The sequence below is a fragment of the Rutidosis leptorrhynchoides genome, chromosome 5 (assembly GCF_046630445.1).
Source record: "Rutidosis leptorrhynchoides isolate AG116_Rl617_1_P2 chromosome 5, CSIRO_AGI_Rlap_v1, whole genome shotgun sequence".
NCBI classification, from domain to species: domain Eukaryota; kingdom Viridiplantae; phylum Streptophyta; class Magnoliopsida; order Asterales; family Asteraceae; genus Rutidosis; species Rutidosis leptorrhynchoides.
The window spans coordinates 5,744,459-5,765,345 of record NC_092337.1 but is presented as its reverse complement, the minus strand read 5'-3'; the positions used below and the strand labels follow the sequence as shown (position 1 = coordinate 5,765,345).

Below are 20,887 nucleotides of genomic sequence, written 5' to 3'. Positions count from 1 at the left end.
GGCGCACCTATTTTATTTGTAAAGAAGAAGAACGGATCTTTCCGCATGTGTATTGATTACCGTGAACTCAACAAGTTGATGACCTATTTGATCAAGAATCGGTATCCCCTTCCCAGGTTTGATGACCTATTTGATCAGCTGCAAGGATCCATCGTTTACTCTAAGATCGATTTGTGATCCGGTTATCACCAGTTGAGGGTGATATGGTCATTATGAGTTTCTTGTGATGCCATTCGTTTAACTAATGCACCTGCTGTGTTTATGGACCTCATGAATCGTGTATGCAAGCCATACCTAGACAACTTCATTATCGTCTTCATAGATGATATCCTAATCTACTCTAAAAGCGAAGAAGAACACGAACAACATCTCCGACTCGTGCTTGAGCTCTTAAGACAAGAGAAACTCTATGCCAAATTCTCCAAGTGTAAATTTTGGTTGAAGAAAGTTCAATTTCTTGGCCATGTCGTAAGTGATCAAGGTATCAAAGTCGATCCAGCAAAGATCGAAGCCATCAGCAAGTGGGAAACTCCCACTACTCCTACTCATATCCGCCAATTTTTAGGTCTCGTCGGTTACTATCGAAGGTTCATTGAAGGTTTCTCTCTGATTGCACGTCCATTAACCGCATTGACTCACAAAGGGAAGAAGTTCGTTTGGACAACCGAACAAGAGTCGGCATTTCAAACCCTGAAGCAGAAATTAACCACCGCTCCTATCTTATCCCTTCCTGAAGGCAGTGATGATTTTGTTGTGTATTGCGATGCCTCGAAACCTGGTTTTGGGTGTGTATTGATGCAATGGACGAAAGTTATTGCTTATGCCTCTCGTCAACTGAAGATTCACGAGCGAAATTACACAACGCACGATCTCGAACTTGGAGTTGTCTTCTTTGCGCTCAAACTGTGGAGACACTACCTTTATGGAACTAAGAGCACTATCTTCACCGACCACAAAAGCCTCCAACACATATTCGATCAGAAACAACTGAACAGGAGACAGCAACGGTGGATCGAGACGCTGAACGACTATGATTGTGAACTTCGTTACCATCCTGGCAAGGCAAATGTTGTAGCCGATGCTTTGAGCCGAAAGGAAAGAATGGTACGTCTTCGTGTCCGAGCCTTGAATATCACCATCCATTCGAATCTCAATAGCCAAATTCGAGTAGCCCAAGATGATTCTCTCAAAGAGGAGAATATTTCTCATGAACATTTGAACATTCTCGTCTCTCGATTCGAGGTTAAGGAGACTGGACTCTGATATTTCGCCGGAAGAATTTGGGTGCCTAGCTATGGGGATTTACGAAGCCTCATCCTAGACGAAGCCCACAAGTCAAGATATTCGATTCATCCAGGAGCCGGTAAGATGTACCATGATCTCAAGGAACGGTATTGGTGGCCAAATCTTAAGAAGGATGTTGCTACTTACGTTGGGAAGTGTTTGACTTGTTCAAAGGTTAAGGCCGAACCTCAAAGGCCATCCGGGTTACTTCAGCAACCCGAAATCCCGCAATGGAAGTGGGAAAGGATAACAATGGACTTCATTACGAAACTACCAAAGACGGTGGGCGGATACGATACCATCTGGGTTATTATTGACCGTCTTACCAAATCTGCTCACTTCCTAGCCATGAAAGAAACTGATACGATGGAAAAACTCGCTCAACTATACATAAAGGAAATTGTATCTCGTCATGGTGTGCCCGTATCGATTATTTCATACCGAGATGCCCGTTTCGCCTCTAGATTTTAGCGTTCCTTACAAGAAGCTTTGGGAACATGTCTCGACATGAGTACCGCATATCACCCGCAGACCGACGGACAAAGTGAACGCACGATTCAAACTTTGGAGGACATGTTGCGTGCTTGTGTTATTGATTTCGGAAAAGCTTTGGAAAAGCATTTTGCCGCTAGCCGAATTTTCTTACAACAACAGCTATCATTCGAGTATTAATGCCGCACCTTTCGAAGCGTTATATGGCCGCAAGTATCGTTCTCCTATTTGTTGGGCCGAAGTGGGTGAAAAACAAATCACCGGACCCGAACTCGTTCATGAAACAACTGAGAAGATTTTTCAAATTCAAGCGAGGCTCGAGACGGCCCGTGATCGCCAGAAGAGCTATGCCGACCTTGAACGTAAAGATTTCGAATTCCAAGTGGGTGACCGCGTAATGTTGAAAGTAGCACCTTGGAAAGGTGTAATGCATTTTAGAAAGCGTGGAAAGTTAAATCCGCTATACATTAGTCCTTTTGAAATCTTGGAGCGTATTGGACCCGTTGCTTACCGTTTGGATCTTCCGACACAATTGAGCTCCGTTCATCCTACTTTTCACGTGTCGAATCTGAAGAAATGTCTTGCTGAACCAGAACTTCTCATCCCTCTCGATGAGTTTACGATTGATGACAAACTCCACTTCGTGGAAGAACCCCTTGAAATTATGGACCGTGAGGTCAAGACCTTGAAACATAACAAGATTCCGATCGTCCGAGTCCGATGGAATGCAAAACGAGGACCTGAGTTTACTTAGGAGCGAGAGTATCAGATGATGCAGAAGTATCCTCACCTTTTCCCGACTCCACCATCTACCTCAACTTAAATTTCGGGACGAAATTTTCTTTAACAGGTGGGTAATGTAACGACCCGACTTTTTTGACTTTTAATTATATTTATTACTTTCACGAAACTGCGTATTTATGCGTACAAATTTAGATTTTATTCTGGGATCATTAATTATGTTAATTACTTTCATTAATGCCTTACAACGTGTTTTTAAGTACTTAGTTGCTTAACATGATCCTTGAATGCATTTACGACCGTTAGTGTCACTTATTGTTTAAAGCGAGCTACGTACTTGGTACACGTTAAACTTTTGTCATAATTGGAATATTATGACTACGTAAACATAATTGTTACTTATTTACGACCATTACTTGGCTTTATGGTTCCTTAATTATGCTTAGTGTTTACTAATGCTTACTAGTTACCTTAATGGACTTAACACTTTAATGGACTTCCATGGCCCAACCTACTCAACTTAGTGGACTACTTAATGGATTAATTAGCCCATGTAATCATAATTAGCCCATGTAAATAATGAGACAACTAACTTGCATGCTTATGTACCAAGGCTTTCATTATGTCTCAAACCACCCAACATGTCAACATCTCCATGTACCACCACCATGGACCACACCACATGAGACCAAAATGCCCCCCTCCCCTCTTGCTCCCAAACCGTCGGCCACCACCCCACCCCACCCTCACCATCATTTAATTTTCTTTTCTTTTCTTTCTTTGTTAAATACCCACACTTCATTCATTTGCTCAAACACACACTTCTCTCTACTTTCTCACTCTAAAGTTTTCTCTTTAAATTACTTGAAGAACTTGTAAGTTCTTGATTTCTTTTTCTTTCTTTTCTTACTTTAATTCATGAATCATCATCATCATGAACAAAGATTCAAGTTTTGTAACTTGAATCTTCATTACTCTCGTAAGATTCAACTTTGTTTTGAAGAATCTTCAAGAACATGAAGGATTCAAGCTTTTGAGCTTTGAATCTTCATAATCTTGTTAGATCTAAGTTACAAACTTAAGATCTCTTTAATTGTGTTAAAAGATCAAAACTCATGTTTATGATCTTCATGTAACTTGTAGATCCAACACTTTATTTTATGGATCTTCAAGAAAGTTTAAAATACAAGCTTACTAGCTTGATGTTTCTACAAAAAGTTAGTTAAAGATCCAAGTTTACTAACTTATGATCTTCTTTAATTTGTTGTACTTTAGTTTTGTGACTTGTGTTTTCTTGAAACAAAAGATACAAGCTTACTAGCTTGAGATCTCATAAGTGTTGTTAGGAATCCAAGCTCTCTAGCTTAGGGTTTCATTTTTTTATTTGATCTAAGTTGTGTAACTTATGGTCTTCTACTTTGTTTAAACAAAAGTTCATTAGCTTGTGTTCATATTACTTTACAAGATCTAAGTTTCATAACTTATAGTTGTGTAAAAGTTAAAAGTCTAAGCGTTATGACTTAGGGATTCACCAAGAACATGAGATCTAGACTTTGTATTCTAAGGTCTTTAATATTTAGCTAAGATCTAAGTTCTATAGCTTAAGGTCTTGCTTATTTAGTTTGATTCAAAGTTTATAGCTTAATAGAAATTGTACTTGTGTTAAAACTAAGAAATTGATGTAACTTTGGTTCATCACCTTGCTCAAACTCTCACATGAGTTGTGTTTTATTTCTTAGTCTTAACTTTGGGTGTTGATGGTTAAACCTTGGTTAAAGTGATGCTAAAACAATCAAGAGTTGTACACTTGAAGCTTACACGCATCAAGGATGAGAACCGTGATGAGCATCAAACACCAAGAATCCCACCGGAGCACTTGTTTTCTGTTTTTCAAGGTCTGATCAGGCCCCTGGGCTTCTGGAAAAGTTGATTTATAGATAGTTCGGTTTGATTGGATGACTTTTCATTTAAGACTTGTCTTAATCCGACATACGGTTTAGGATTTATAGCCTTCCGAAAGTCACTACGCCCTTGTAACGACGTGCTGAAAATTCTGACCTACTCGAGCTTGGACCGTCGCCACGGCCAAGCGACATTGATTTCGGATCTGAAAATCGGAAAGCAGTAAAAGGACTCACATACGGAGCCTTGGCCACTGCCCGCGCATCATTTCAGTTTATATAGAGGTCGTAACAGCTGAACGTAGTCAACCCTTATTTCGATCTCTATTCTTGATTGAAAACTTACGTTACTTTTTACGTACGATGATGATGATGATGATGATGATGATGATGATGATGATGATGGTGATACTTAAGACTTAATTTATTTATTTATAAACCTTTTGGGACGATTTACTGACTTAGTAACTTTTGACTTAGGCTGACGACCTTTCGAACCGACTTACTCGTTTACTTATTCGTACCGATTTTACTGCACTATCACTGTGAGTTATAGCTCCCTTTTTACTTCAACTATTTTTGAGACTGAGAATACATGCGCTTTTTATGTTTTACTTACTTGGCACGAGTACTTAAACTTTATATATGTGTGGGTTATATAACGGCATAAACTTTCCCCTTAGCTCGGTAACGTTTAGTCATTGGTTTTTGAACCGGTGAATGAGAATCTTAGATATGGATCCATAGGGTTTGACATCCCCACTCGGGCTAGTCGCGCTAGCATTTAACGGGTGTTTAATACTTCGTAAACTTACGCACTCGCCAAGTGTACTTTTAGGGGGTGATATTTACGTTTAGTTAGTTACCAAGTGCCCACGGTTAAGCATATACTTTTCATACAGTTTTGAATACAAAATCTCGTGGCCTACATTTCATTATTGTTACAATCGAACTATAGCTCACCAACATTCGTGTTGACTTTTAAGCATGTTATTTCTCAGGTGCTTATGTTGCTTCCGCTGTACTAGACTCTCGGTGTTAGATTTCGGCTGCTTATTTAGAGACGTCTCAAACATGGAACTTTTTACTTTGCATTCAAAACTTATGTTACATTTGAACAATGGCTTTGTAATGACCTTCGTGTCACGTACTTGTATTAACGCTTCCTATTCGTAGAAGCATGCTATCTTTTGTAAAACGCTATCTTTTATGAATGCAACTTGTTTTAAAATAGCATATAGTGTTGTAACCTTGTGATGGACCTGTTGTTGATGATCCTTACACGTTAATTTTGTACGGGGCATCACAATTTAGTCCCCCATCCCTATACGGTAAGAGAATTTTATCCCATTTGACCTAAAATATTTTTTCCCCGATTCCATGCTACCATAAAAGAATTCACTCCTCACACGCTCAAGTTCTTTTAGTACGCACGCCAGGAACGAAAAATAGATAAAAAGTATAACTGTAAGCTAGTAAGAACAACCTTCACAAGAGTTAATCGCCCACCAAACGACATCAAACGTGCTTTCCATTTCGAAACTTTATCTTGGAATCTCTTAACAACAGGTGCCCAATTAATCGCTTTGTTTATTCTTTCTCCAATGGGTAACATGAGATAAATTAAGTGTAAAGATCCAACATTACAACCTAATCTCAAAGCCATAACATTCACCTCATCATTGTTTACGCCAACACTGAAAATATGACTTTTATGTTAATAAACTTTTAGTCTGAAATTCATCTCAAAACATTGGAGTAGTTTCGTGAGGTTGTAAATATTGGTCTTACTCAATTCCTCGAAGAAAATAACATCATATGCATCTTGTAGGTGCAAGTTCAACACATCATCATTACCAAACTTTACCCCGTATATAGTCACCTCTCAATTGAAGTTTTGGTGAGTAAATTTAGACCTTCCGTCACAATAATATAAAGAAAGGGTAAAAGTGGATCCCTTTGTCGAACACCCCTTCCCAATAAGAATTCATTTGTTCGTGCCCCGTTATCTAGGATGGAGATATAGGCCGATTTAAGGCAAACACGAATCCATCTCCTCCATGTTATGCCAAATCCCATGAATGACATTACTTCATCAAGGAAGTCTAAATCAAGCAATCTAATGCCTTCTTAAAGTCTACTTTAAAGACTATACTTTTCTTCTTATCGAGCCTAAGGTGATCGAGCGTCTCATTTGCTATTAGTGCTCCATTAAGAATGTACCTACATTTGATGAAGGCACTTGGTTCAACACCTATTAAATTAGGGACCACCTTTTTAAGACGGACGCAAAGAAGCTTTACAACAATCTTGTAATAGCTCTCATTTGAGGTAATATGTCAATAGTTGCAAAAATCAAGGGGCTCTGACTTTTTAGGGATTAATGTCATAAAGGATGAGTTAAATAATTTTGAGATCTCACCATGAATCCCAAACCACATGATTTCATCAACAAAATCATTCTAGACTACGCAGGGACCCGAGTCCTTAGAGCTTCCTCTTTCCTTGATTGCTTCCGAAGTCTCTCACTATCAAAGGGTAGCTCAAGACTATGTGCATCATCAGGTGATATCACCCACTTTCGGCATGTTCACTAAATGTTCTTTAAAACGAGATTAAAAACGGTGGTAGGTAAGCAGCATCCTTTATATCATTCTGTTTCTCATTCCCCCCACTATACTACAAGATACCTCAATTGTTATTTTTAGTAAGTATCATCCGAATAGTTGAGTGAAAATATCTTGTACTTTCATCACCTTCCAGTATCCAACGAATTGTAGCCTTTTGTTTCATCATACTAGCCTTTACTTTATCTTTCTCCAATCAGTTCTTCTTTGATTCAAACCAACATGTCAGTTCCCTATCATCTAGTTCTCTTTCCTCCGCCTTCAATTTCCAATTTGATGCCTCCATTTTAAAGTCCTCAATTTCTCGATCAATCTTTCCGTATACCGATTTACTTCATTCTTTCAATGCTTTATTTTAAACTTCCTTGATTTATTTCATGAAAACACAATCTATTGTGTTGCCAACTACCTCTTTGTTCCATTATTTCATGAAAACACGGTCTATTCTATTGCCTTCGACCTCCTTGTTCCATGTATGCACAAAAACTAGCTCCACCAGATCCACCTCTAGACACTCATCAAAGACCTTACATGGCTTGGGACCAAAATTATCATTACCATCTTTTAGAATGATTTATAGTGGTTTGAAAGTTTCCTCTCTCGTGCTACCACCGTTAGATCATTCTAGATGTTTAGTAAATTTTCGAAATCTACTATGGTTGTGTTTGTCACACAAGCTTATAGAAGCTTAAGCATATTTTTTATAATAAGCAAAAGGTAATGCATTGTTTGATAGGAAGTTATTCAAAATCTTATCAAAAAAATAAGCTATGACATAAGCTACTTGAAGTAGATAATAAAATAATGAAATTTCAACTTTCATAAGGTCTTAGCTTATTTTATAAGCAAGTATTCATATCAATTTCTAACCGAAAAATGTTCATTCTTTTGTTAATCCATTAGTGTTTGTTTTGGTTCTTGGTAAAAAAGTTAATATTGGGGATTTCACACTCAATATTGAAATAAACGATTGATTTGTTATGTTAAATCGCTCCTAAAAATTGGTATCAGCACTTTGGTATTAATTTTCAATCGTTATTTGTCAAAAACTTGTTTGAAAAGTTAGTTTTTTGATAAGTTTTTTATATAATCATTAAAATTAAGATTTGTACATTAAAATGTTTTTGTTCATGGTTCTGTGTTCTAAGAGTGTTCTAAAACATTCATAAAGTAAGTGTTTAAGTTTTTACCTCAAAAACTCATAAAGTAAGTGTTTAAGTTTTTACCTCAAAAATTGAATGCTAGATCGATTTGGAGCACAAACCATAGTTACTGTAGTTGTTTATGTAGTAGAACTACAACCATATGGATCAACTATTACATCTGTACGCATCATTATTTTACCCGTACGTGTAACACCAGTCATCTTTTTTTTTTTTAAATCACAGCGAAAGAAATTAATTTATTAAACACAACAATAGTCACATTATTACATAAATCCACGTCACCACGTTTAACGTTTACAAACGGCATTAATTTTTACAAATTACATCTCGCAAAAGTCCACATCAGAGTTTATGAGTCAAACATGTCTTCAACACCTGCACCCGTCCTAACTAGCAGTACCTAAACCTGCAAGGGTGGAAATGTGAGGGATTAACATAACGCTAAGTAAATGGAATCTATCTAACAGACATAGCTTAAACATCACGCATGCAAATAACAACACCATAAACATGCTATCTACCAACTAGCACACAAATAAAGACAATACGAGGATCAGTGGCTTGTACGGGCACATGACACCTAGCTGATCGGGCTAGTGTCTACCGATAGTCCTTTCCTGCCGAATCAATATACCGACAACGGAAATTATCCCAACCTCCTCAGACTAGGTTGACCTCATATGGACTATAATCTCCTCAGGCCTGGTTATGAGTCCCCAGCCTCCTCCGGCCCATCTGTTGCCAAATACATTACGCACATAATATCACACAATCACAGTAAGCATGCAATTTGTAAGTAACTAGAGGGGCGTAAATAGTTACTTAGTCGATTTTTAACGATTTTGAAAAAATTCTTTGCCGGTTTAGAACTTGAAGTTACTATAGTGCGATTTGAGTTGTTTGTTCACAAGTAATATATGTATGAAAGTAAAGATGAGGGATAAGAGAACAAACACAAAGATTTATAGTGGTTCGGGAAGACGTTAACTAATCTTCCTTAATCCACTCCCCAATTCTACGAATTGAGATTTTTCTTTGCTATGATACTCCAAACTCGGTGGAATGTCCGGATACAACACTAGCCCTTCGATAAGCCGCAACTTATGAACCCTTGCGTCCCGTTGAAGAATTCACAATCACCAAATGCTCTTACCACAAGACCCTAATGCTCTAATCCTAGTGAAATTACAACTAACTTCTAGATCACTTTAAAAAGATAGTTTACAAGTAAACTTACATCTAAGCTTACAATCACTCTTGCTAGAATCACTCTAAAGATTACAATAGTATAAGACTTGAATGAATTCATAGAATATATGAAAGTATAAGTGCAAGAGGTGAGTCTTCAAATGCACAAGGCTTGGATTATATAGGAAAGAGAAAACTGACAGCGCGTTGTACGGCTCACCTCACGGTTGACCGTGGTTCGACCGTGTAGGTTCTGAACTCTTAAATTATAGCTGTTTTTGTCCTTGAGTTTTGTCACTTTCCCTTATTGAATGGCTGCAATGAGATGCCAAAAACCTTTGAAATTAACTTCATTACCCCTTTGATCTTGGACATATGCATGGAGGTTGACATGCATGTGCTTGTAAAAGAGGAAAGCCCATTGCGACCATTGTCATTGATTCCCAATAAGGCAAATGCAGATTTTTGTCTCTTGACAAATCATTAGCCTGTAAACTTCATTACCCAACTCTTTAATTTTGTTTTTTTTTTTTTTTGATGAAAGGATCTTGTCCATTGGAACCGTGTTACAACTCAATGAACTTGTTTGAATCTAGTTGAAGCTCTTTGAAAAGTTTGAACTAATTACACTTACATACATACAAAAGGTACTTAATAGTAATGGGAGAGCTCTCTTTAATTGGGACTTTAATGACCATTATTAGTATGTCTTGATAGTTTAAATAACATTATGTAATAAGGTGTAAGAGGATGTAACACTTATGTGTTTAACCTTATTTCAAGTTAAATTGTCATTAAGATGTCATTAGGTGTGATTAATCAAGATTAACATATTTTAGTTCAAAACTATTTTGAAAACAAAAAAGGCAACTATTCTAAGCATACTGAAAAAGATTTTGTAAATTATAGATGCCTTAAAGTGGTCAAACTCAAAATGGTTGGAAATGGTAACAGAAGAAACTGCGGTCGATCCACGGTCAGTCGTGAGGTCGACCGTGGATTCATTATTTCTGAAAACGTGCACGTTTAAAATGTGAATGTTCAAAACTGTGGTGGGCATTCCACGGTCAGGCCGGCGGTCGACCGTGATTCAGCCGTGTATTAAATTTAACCATTTGATTATTATGCGTTGGTCTTCTGCTAGAGATTGTGTAGGCTTATGAACTTGTGTCGTCTTGCACGTGTTTAAGCACTTAAGTCTTTTATGTTATCATCAAAATAAAGTGATTAACTTTTGAATTATATTATTGGATTGTTAACCAACACAATCATCTAACTAGCATGGCAACCATTATTTAAACATGGAAATATCACTGAATTAAAGCATGGTAAAAGAGTTAATCACAGTAGCATGACATGCTACTCAAATTCTATCCGGAGATAGACTCACTCCACGATTATCATCAACAGCTCAGTTATCTAACTCTGAGCTTCTTCCTTGTTCTTATCACATGAGAACAATATAAACGAAGTTAGTATAGTGCTCCAATCAAAATTAGACATACGAGCAACATAACGGCTAAAATCTGACACTTTTCATAAAATTTTCCCAAACTGCCCATTTCGGTAGTCTGTCATAGACAGTCGACCCACTGTCTACACAAACTACCGAATGTCCAGAGACAAACTACCGACTGTCCGCCAAAAGACAAACTACCGACTGTCCAGAGACAAACTACCGACTGTCTAGAGACAATCGGCCGACTGTGTTCTTGAGCCGCACAAGCAGCAAAGTTACGGGTTTTGCTCCAAAATCACCAAATCTCGATCTTGGACTCGATTTTGACCAAAAAAAACCCTACAAATGTTGTTTATAAATCATCATAAGCCATAAACCCACAGGATTTTAGCACAAACAACTTCAAATTCCAACAATTTTGACATCAATCTCACTTTTGTAAAAACCTAACTAAAAACCCATTTAATTCATAAATATGGAGATGAAATCACACAATTCGTACCTTGTTAGAATCACAAAAACACAAGGAACGATTTAAGTATACAAATCAGACTTCAAATCGAGATTTAGAGAATTAGGGTTTCAAGAGGTTGAAGATGTTAGGTACGGGAGAGAGAGAAAGAGAGTGTGTGTGTGTGTGTGTGAGAGAGAGAGAGAGAGAGAAGTTTTTGGAAGAAATGAGCTCATAAGTTACACTTACGTGGGTTAAAACTCATACCCCTCAACACACGGGTATTTACCAGTTATCTAATATCTTTCGTACTTAATTAGGCGGCACTAACGAAGTTCGAATTAAATAAACAAACATGTTCTGTGACCCTTGTCACAAACTCGTCTTAACCAAACAATCAGATAACATTAAACAAATATTTAAAATAAAAGCACATATATTAACAAATATAAACATAAGGGCAAATATGGTCATCTTAAGTCTAGCTCAGGTTTGGTTTCTGTCGGCTACGGTATGTAGGAGTCATTCCATCAATATGACCAAAACGTTTCATCATATACGTATCAGTTTATACATCGGTACGTACCAGTTTAGACATGCGTACGTATCACTCTCACATCTGTACGTACTAGTGTCAGTTTATTCCAACATTTAAGTTTTCCCATCCGTACGTTTTAGTCACACATATGTACGTATCAGTTTTACAGAAAAGTTTTATGTTTTTAACAATGACATATGCTGAATTGGCACTCGCTCACTCAACAAGCTAATATGTAAGCTCTTCTCTAAGTGCAAACGTGTGAGTAACTCTAACAAGGTCCCAAGTTTATCCTCTATTGATTGAATATCCCCACTAAAAACCACGTTTTCAAATTCACATTCAGGGGTTAGATACAAGAATGTGGCACATGATTATATATGGATACATGGAACCCAGAACTGAGATTGGTGCTTTGATTCCACCTGAGAGCATGGAGAAAGCTCAAAGAAAAAATTATGAAACTCAGAAGAAAGCTTGTGCCAGTATATGTCAGGAAATGTCGAGGGAAATCTTTCATCAGTTTAAGAAATGGAAAACATCCAAGCAGCTATAGGAAATGGCAATGAAAGCAACGTCACGGATAAACAAATTGGACAACTTTACCTGCATGAAGAATGAGTCACTTTATGATGTTATAAACATATATTATTATTTGTTTAGTGAGTTGAATGTTCATGATGTTGAGCTGAATAATGAGGAGATTGTTCTGGGTTTAGTGGATGCTTTGTCTGCAAGCTAGACTCCATATATCATGGTTCTGAAGAATAGTGATACTCTAGTTGACATGGACATAAATGACTTTGTGACCAAGATAAGAGCTCAAGAATCCGAAAATTGAGATGTGTGAAAAGAAAAAACAACCATGTTCAAGATCCGTCTCTATATTATTATGGTTTTACTCGATTTCCCGCTTTTACCACACCTGCCCATGCTCCACTTCAGACTGCTAATGTGACGAGTTTCAGGGCATGTGTCAAATTTTGGTCCAACTCATTCTGGATATAATGGTAGATGTGGCTATTTCCAGAACCAACACGTAGTTATTGAAGCTTATACCGCAACGATTAAGATCGACAACTGCAATTAAGGAACTACAGACGATGTAAAGGATCATCTGGCTATAGTGTCTACACTTATGAGTTCATATGATCATCTACTGGCAAGTCAAGTCGGAATTTGTCATCTGACAAACGAAGATTATGAACAAACTGATAAGGATGGAAGGAGGAAGATGGACATAATGTGGACCATGGTCAATACCTTAAGATAAGCCAAGGACTTTATCAGGACAACTGGAAAGAAGATAACCTTGGACAAGGATTCTAAATTTGGATTTAACATTGTTGCCGTTATGTGTAATTTCAACTTTCATAAGCACTCAGTTTTAGAAGTAAAAACTTACGTTTTGAAAGTTCTAAAACACTTTTATGACACAAAACATGAGAAAAAACAAGTTTTTAACATAAAAATCTTAACTTTGATGATTATATCAAAAACTTATAAAAAACTAACTTTTCCAAACAATGATTTTTGACCCAAAAAAAAGTAAAAACTTTGATACCAATTTGTATGATCGATTTAACAAAATAAATCAATTGTTTATTTAAATATTATGTGTGGAATCCTCAATATTAAATTTTCTAATCAAAAACCAAAATAAACACTAATAAATTCACAGAAGAATAAACGTTTTAGGGCTAGAAATCGTCAAAAAAACTTGATAGATAGCTGGGAGTGAATGAATACGGATAGAGTTGTGTAACCTTGAGATAAAACCCGAAGCCCTCTATTTATACTTATAGGGTGTGATATCTAATCCGTACATAAATATGTATTTCTAGTTTGTACGGACCGTGTCATCCAAAAAAGTGATTCGTACGTTTGAAATACTCATCCGTACAGACCAGTATTCACCTTGGATTTAAACATTAACGAGAATACATTTGATCAACCAAAAATATAACAAACATTTAAGTCAAACAAACACAAAGTATCAATGTTCAAATACAAACAAATGTCCGTTTGCCCCATATAGATATTACCAAATCGTTCCTACACAAGGTGGTTCACATTAATGATCACCATCCATTATTCAAGAAAACACTTGAGCATGTTTTAACCTTTCTCTTCACAAAGCTTTCAACTTTATCCCTCACTCTTAATCTTCATCACAAACCCCACATTACAATTATCAAATTTTCCATAAAATTATACATGACACATCTGTCAAAATACTAATTTTTTCTTATCACAGTACCTGAGGATGCCTTCATGGTTCTAAACTTTTTCTTCACAAAGCTTCCAACTTTATGCCCAAGTTCTTAATCAAACCCCTTCATCATAACCATATATGAAATTTATCGGATTCTTCGGCCTAACACAGTAGTTATATATATATATATATATATATATATATATATATATATATATATATATATATATATATATATATATATATATAATCACTAACAAACTGCATTGCACCCATCATTAAAGAAACCACTTGAGCATGTCTTGATGGCTTCTTAACCCTGTCTCCCAGATATTTTAAATCTTTATGCCCAAATCTGATATTCATCAACCACAAAACTAAAACATACCAAATGCTACTTACGCAAACAAACACACACTAATTTGCCTAAATTTCCATCCAATGCATTCAAGTATAATCACTTGAGGACCTCCTTGATAGGTTCAAAGCTTTATTTTGTCATATATATGAATATGAAAACTTTATAATCAAATGTTGACCTTCATTACTACTCCATATCAGAATTACCAACTTCTTCGTTTAACCGATACTATATAACAAGCATAATGTACAAGTACCATTCACATCTTAGAGAGATTCAAGCCCCAAAGCTTTTGCCTTAACCTTTAAACTTCTTAAGTAACGGATAGCTTCATCAATAACCATAACGGCATTCTTGCCATTTTTATCACCCGGAATCAGATTCTGAATCAACTTTATGGTCTCCTTCATCTTCTCTGTTTTTAGTCTCTTGTTACCATATTCAAAATTACCAACTTCCTCCTCAAACACTTCATTTCTATCATTCCCAGAGCAGTTAATTCCAGATTCTCCCGAGCTTGCAGTGTTCTCGAATGAATTTACAGTTTTATCTTCGTCCTCTCGTTTACGCCTTTTCGTAGGCCCATCGGAACTTGCAACTTCCTCTTCTTCACCACTTCCCGTTTCCATTTTTTGTTCGACGAACCTCATCATTAAACTAGGGGAATGGCCAGTACTCGTCTCATCATCGTCATCATCTTCATCATCATCATCATCATCATCGGAGTATAACAATGCATTAAGCTCCTCGGTATCCTCGTGCATTTTACTACTTGAAGCATCTCCATCATCTTCAATAACATGCTCATCAACGTGAGCCAGGGGTGGTCTACATTGTGGTTTTGGGTAATCCAAGGAAGGAAACTGTTGACCAACACCCGATGTGTAAATCATAGTCGTTTGATCACCGGATTGATCAAACACGAGAAACTTCTTTTGTACCCTGTTCATATCTAGATCCACATTGGGGCTTGATATTTGAAGTTGTTGTTTGACTTCTTTTGCAGTAGAGTTGTTGACCAAAGGGAGCATACCCTGACGGTATCTAGGCAAGCCATAGAACCAACCACAGGGTTCTTGGCGTACAGGTGATGAAACCATATTCCGAAAAGTTGGGACAGTGGTAGCTCGAGGCCCTAAACCGAATTGGGTACTCGATAAATTCGTATTTGGTGGTGATCCCAAATAGTTTTGTTGCTCTCGAAACCAAGAATGAAAACCGTCTTCCATTCAGTTGAACAAATCACCTGAAAGGGAACTTTACTTTGATAAGGATACCAACAATACCAAATGTGATGCAAAAGAATCAAACTTTATAACAGAGTTGAACATTGAAAGACTTACCAGGTAATTAGCGAGTATGTGGGCGTTATATAGATTTCTGAAAACTTCTAAAAATTACGAAAACTAAAAAATAAACCAGACTATCTTGATCGCGGAAAGAAAAACAGAACTACGTTACAGGTTTAAGCAAATGGCGAAAGTATTCGGCCTGAAAAGAATAAGCACAGAATATAAATAAATAAGATTCATATTCATATTATTCCAACGATCACCATCATCATAATAAAGTTATTTTAGAATACAATTCAAAGCCAACAATGAACATCATAGAGTTATTTAGAATCCAATGCTTTCATTAAAAGATTTATTTAAAAAAATAAATAATTAATAATAATAATAACATACCTGGCAATCTTGGAGAGGTTGAAAGCATGCGATAACTTTAACGATTATGGTGGCGCTCCCAGCGGTTCCATTTAAATGTTTCAAAGACCGAAATGTTGTTTGTCCAGCTGATTGACACACCATAACTACTTCCCCAACCCTTATATTCAAATTAACTCCCCTAAAGGATTTGATAAAACAATCCGAAAATAAAAAGATTTGATTTTAATTGAAGTAAAACTAAAGAACGAATTTGATGTAGGCGAATTCAGCTAATCCAGCGACAGTAACAAGGGAGGACAACAAAAAGATTGGTTCCCATGGATGAAACTTTTGTAAAATGCTTGCTAAAAGCGAAAGAGAGGATTTTGTAATGTCAAGTTTTATAGAATCACGCGACAATAAAGGTTGAGAGAGATGATTTTGCGATAAACGTCTGTTAATAAGCTATACCAGTGCATGCTCTTTGTAATTAGATATATTCGCCAAAGCTTTGTGTTCGTTTTCAAGCCTTCAAAATGTCTGTTAAGCAAACATAACAAGAACATTAAGGTTAGATAACAAAGGTTTATCATCTTATGACCGATTTACATGGTAAATTAAGATCTACAGCAACTAGGAGCAATATTAAACCAAACAAATGACATACTGTACTTACCTTGTTTTCAGAAGATAAAAATTAGACACTTAGTTAATTAAAACTACAAATTTTCACTTGATCTTAATTAAAACTGCGATTACTTTGAACGAGAATAACTATAATCTAACTTACTTTTACCCAAACACCCAAGTACCCCTTTTAGTTAAATTTTTAATTTAGATCTAATCATGGTCAAATAATCTCAACACAAAACCTTCAAATGTCTCATAGGTTTAACTAAATCCATCTCAGAACTTGCTTCAAAATCTAGCTAAGGCGTTTGATAATCTGGATTTTTTTTCTCGTTACTGAAATCTTTAGAGCAAATTCAGGCTACCAGTTAAGAATACTAGTGATTAATCTAAGTAAAGCCATTTAATTTAGCTTAAAAATGACACTTTTGAGGTACTGGTAGAAAGAGTATGTTGAATTTTAGCATATTACTAAAACTTTTTATAAACATTTTCACTTTTTTTTTAAGTAAAAAATGTGAACTCAATTAAGAAAATTAAGGTAGCTATGAATAAAATTTATAATCCATACCATTAAACTAAAGGGGAAAAAAAAAAAAGGAAAATCAGCTTCACTTTACTCACAAGCAATGAAGGCAAGTTTGGTGAATACTGAACAGCTAATTAACACAAAATAAAAAAAAATAAAAAAAAAAAACATAGAAAAAAATCACAACTTTTATGAACACTCCAACTAAAGAATGATAGATCATCCAAACCCAGAAACCAAATAGATATTATTAAAGAATTCTATATAGAACATATTAAAAAAAAAAAAAAAAAAAAAAAAAAAAAAAAACAGAGATTGAATGTGAATGATAAAAAAGAGTGAATAGAGCGGAAATTACCTTGAAAAAATTGAAAACCCAAATGAGGAATTGAATAATCTTGATAGAAAGTAGCTAGATGGATATATTACAGATTAGAGAGAAAATAAGATGAATAAATATAAATAAAAGCACAGAGAGAGAGAGAGAGAGAGAGAGAGAGAGAGAGAGAGAGAGAGAGATGAAGCACGGGTGATGAGAGAGATGAAGCACAAGAAACAAATAAAAGAAAGAAATTGAGTTTGATTGTGTTTAACATCTCTTGCGCGTGCATCATATACAGGCCTGTATCGTATCTCTCTATCTGTATTCATACTTTGATACGTATGAAGTTGCACGCTTGCCTTCAAATTCACATTTTTGTTTTATTTTTTCTCTCCCACAGCTCCCATATGCGACATTGAGTATTACTAGTGAAATGACTCATAAATTCACCGTTTGTTTAGACGATATATGTTTTAGGTATTAAGTGAATTTAAATGCTAGTCATGTAGCTTAACGACCTAATAAACCACTGATTTTGACTAAAAAACTTATCGTTGTTTTTAGAAACATATTGATGTATTTAACGTTGTCAGAATGAATGAACTACATTCATTTTTCCACCATCTTTTTCCAATTTTAATCACAATTACTATTTTCCTTGTCATAAAAAACTTACATTACAACCTTTTATTTATTGAGACGTGTATTTCGCGCATATATATATATATATATATATATATATATATATATATATATATATGTATATATATATATATATTATGTATATATATATATATATATATATAACATAATTAATCCCGTAAAGATAACTCATATTTAAATAATAATAATATAATTAAAATGATTATAATTATAATTATAATTATAAATTATAATAAAGTTTATATAAAAATTGAGTATTTATATTTTTTTTAACTATAATTATTAATAATAACAAATGTCACTTGAAATATTAAAATACATTTATTATATGAAGATCATACAATATGCTTCCAAGTTTGTACATGTGTTCATGAGTGTTTTGTAAAAGATTGTACAAATTATTTAAAAGTTTGTATATATGGAAATGGAGATTTTATCATAAACTTGTACATAATGTTTCAAATATGGTACATATGTTCATGATGGTGTTTTACCATAAGATTGTACATAATGCTTCAAATATTATACATATAGTCATGTAACACCCCATTTTCCTCTTTCATAGATTAAGGTACGTATTTTTACCTTGTAAACGTTTAGTTTTAACAGCGAACGATTGTGTATAGTTTAAATGTTAGAAAATGTTGAAAATGTTTTGATCAGGCCTTCTGGTCGCGTCTGAAGGTGTTTTATCGCGCTTTGGTTTGTCGCGATACGCGACAAAGCTGGCTGGGACGCGACAACTTCTGGAACTCAGTTCTGTCTACCTTATCGCGTATTGATTTGGTTTGTCGTGTTTGGGTGTCGCGAAACGCGACAAATGTCGATGTTTTACATTTTTAACCCAAATTAAATGGCATCTTTGAGGGTGTATTGGTCTTTTCACTCATGGACGGTTTTGGGGAGTCTAAAACTGATTCAATCTTATCCTATCCTCATTTATCACATCTTCATCTACCTAAATTAAATCTTGAGAGAGAGTTGAGGTTTTTAGTGAGAGAGGGCTCACTTGAAGAAGAAAGAGACCAAATCTCACCCGAGTCCAAGTTTTAAAGTTGTTCCCTACGCCACTAGCTACGTTGAGGTAGTGTTGGTAAGTCTTAACTCCGTGATTTGAGTTAGGTTTTCCCTGACTTTGTCCATGTCAACAAACAATTCGAAATACCTCGACTTTTTAGAACAGGTCCGAGTCAAATAGCAATGATTTGAAGCACTTCTCTAGCCCAGATTCTGACTGAGAGGTGTAGAGCCAAGTGTAGTGTGGTGTAGTAGTAGGCACTTCTAGGCCCCTTCCCGGCTACTGGATCACTCCAGTGCTTCTAGAATAGCTCTCAACATCTTTCCCATCTCTCCTTCGATCTTTATGGCAACTAGTGAAATGTAAGCTAGATAGCCCTTTGGCTTTGGGTTGGGATATGTTGAATCCGTTCTGCAGCCCACGTTTCTGACCCGAAAGGAATTGCAAATGAAAGAAGAATCTGTGTGCACTATCCATGGAGTGGAGTGACTATTCTGAATCTCCTCTTCTCTATCTCCCCCTTAGGGTTTTGTTTGCTTGAGACTTGTTAGACCCATTTGGGGGTTGAATGGGTGAATTTGGGTTATATTGATGTAAGGAAACCCTAATAGCTATAATCTAGGGTTTGGTCATGTAAATCGAGATTGTAAGTGTTAAATTGTGTTGTTAGTCACTAATACACTTGTAAATGGATGAAAGATTTGTTAATGGGTCCGAGTTTGACCAATTTACGAGTCTAAGTGTTAAAATGGGTCAAAAGAGTAATTGTTGACTTAGTTGGATAAGATGAGTATGAAAATACCCTAAAAGGTGTTAGTTATTGTTATTGGACTATAATCACTAGCTTTTAGTGATTTATGGTGAGTCTTGGCCATTAATGGGCGGTTTTGGAGTAAATGGGTCATTTAATGCAAATGGGTCGTTAAATGCTTAAGTGGTAAATGTTGGTGTTAAGTCTAACTAGTTTGGTGTTTTGAAATTGTACTTATTGTATTAGGTACTTCACTTTGAAGCTTGCGGAGTTGTTAATTCATCGCCTAGTCTATAAGGTGAGTGGAATAATTATATATGTATGTATATGATTTATTTATTTGTGGGGTATGGGTTAAAGTTCGATGTTGACAATACCATATCCTAGAGTATATTGTTTGTTGGATGAGGGTTTAAAGTTCGATGTTGACGATACCTCATGTATGGAGTTAAAGTTCGATGTTGACGATGCAGTAACACTATTGTAGTAAATCGATGAGGGGTTAAAGTTCGATGTTGACGATACCGCATATGTGGGTTTAAAGTTCGATGTTGACGATACCACATTATTTGGGGCAGATGGGGTTTAAGTTCGATGTTGACGATACCATTCGTAGGGCTAGCCTTGGTATTTGAATACTAATTGATGTTGTGAACATCAATGGTTGTGTATTGTGTTGAAGCATATTGTATTGTTTTCGTTATATGCTATTGTTATACTAGTCTACGTAATCGAGGATTTAGCGCTATATATTATGAAGGTATGCTAATTATATTGCTAGTATGTATGCGGATTTGGTATAAGTGTTTGCAGGTAAGTAAGTTATATATGTATGTGTATAATTATTGCATTCACTAAGCGTTTTGCTTACCCTCTCGTTGTTTACCTTTTTAGGCTCCGAC

At 35.8% G+C, this 20,887-nt stretch overlaps 2 protein-coding genes across 2 annotated transcripts; both read right to left on the bottom strand.

Moving 5' to 3' along the window:
• Nucleotides 1–5,841: 5,841 nt before the first annotated feature.
• On the bottom strand, nt 5,842–6,497 carry LOC139847315 (uncharacterized). Its single transcript, XM_071836988.1, has 2 exons — nt 6,301–6,497; nt 5,842–6,115 (listed from the first exon to the last, which is right to left on the bottom strand). The coding sequence occupies exons 1-2, from the start codon at nt 6,495–6,497 to the stop codon at nt 5,842–5,844; spliced, it is 471 nt and encodes a 156-aa protein (XP_071693089.1).
• Nucleotides 6,498–14,252: 7,755 nt separating this feature from the next.
• On the bottom strand, nt 14,253–17,696 carry LOC139847294 (transcription factor bHLH145-like). The gene is made up of 4 exons (XM_071836970.1): nt 17,590–17,696; nt 16,112–16,612; nt 15,767–15,914; nt 14,253–15,669 (listed from the first exon to the last, which is right to left on the bottom strand). The coding sequence occupies exon 4, from the start codon at nt 15,650–15,652 to the stop codon at nt 14,690–14,692; it is 963 nt and encodes a 320-aa protein (XP_071693071.1). The 5' UTR covers nt 15,653–15,669; nt 15,767–15,914; nt 16,112–16,612; nt 17,590–17,696; the 3' UTR covers nt 14,253–14,689.
• Between the last annotated feature and the right edge of the window lie 3,191 nt (nt 17,697–20,887).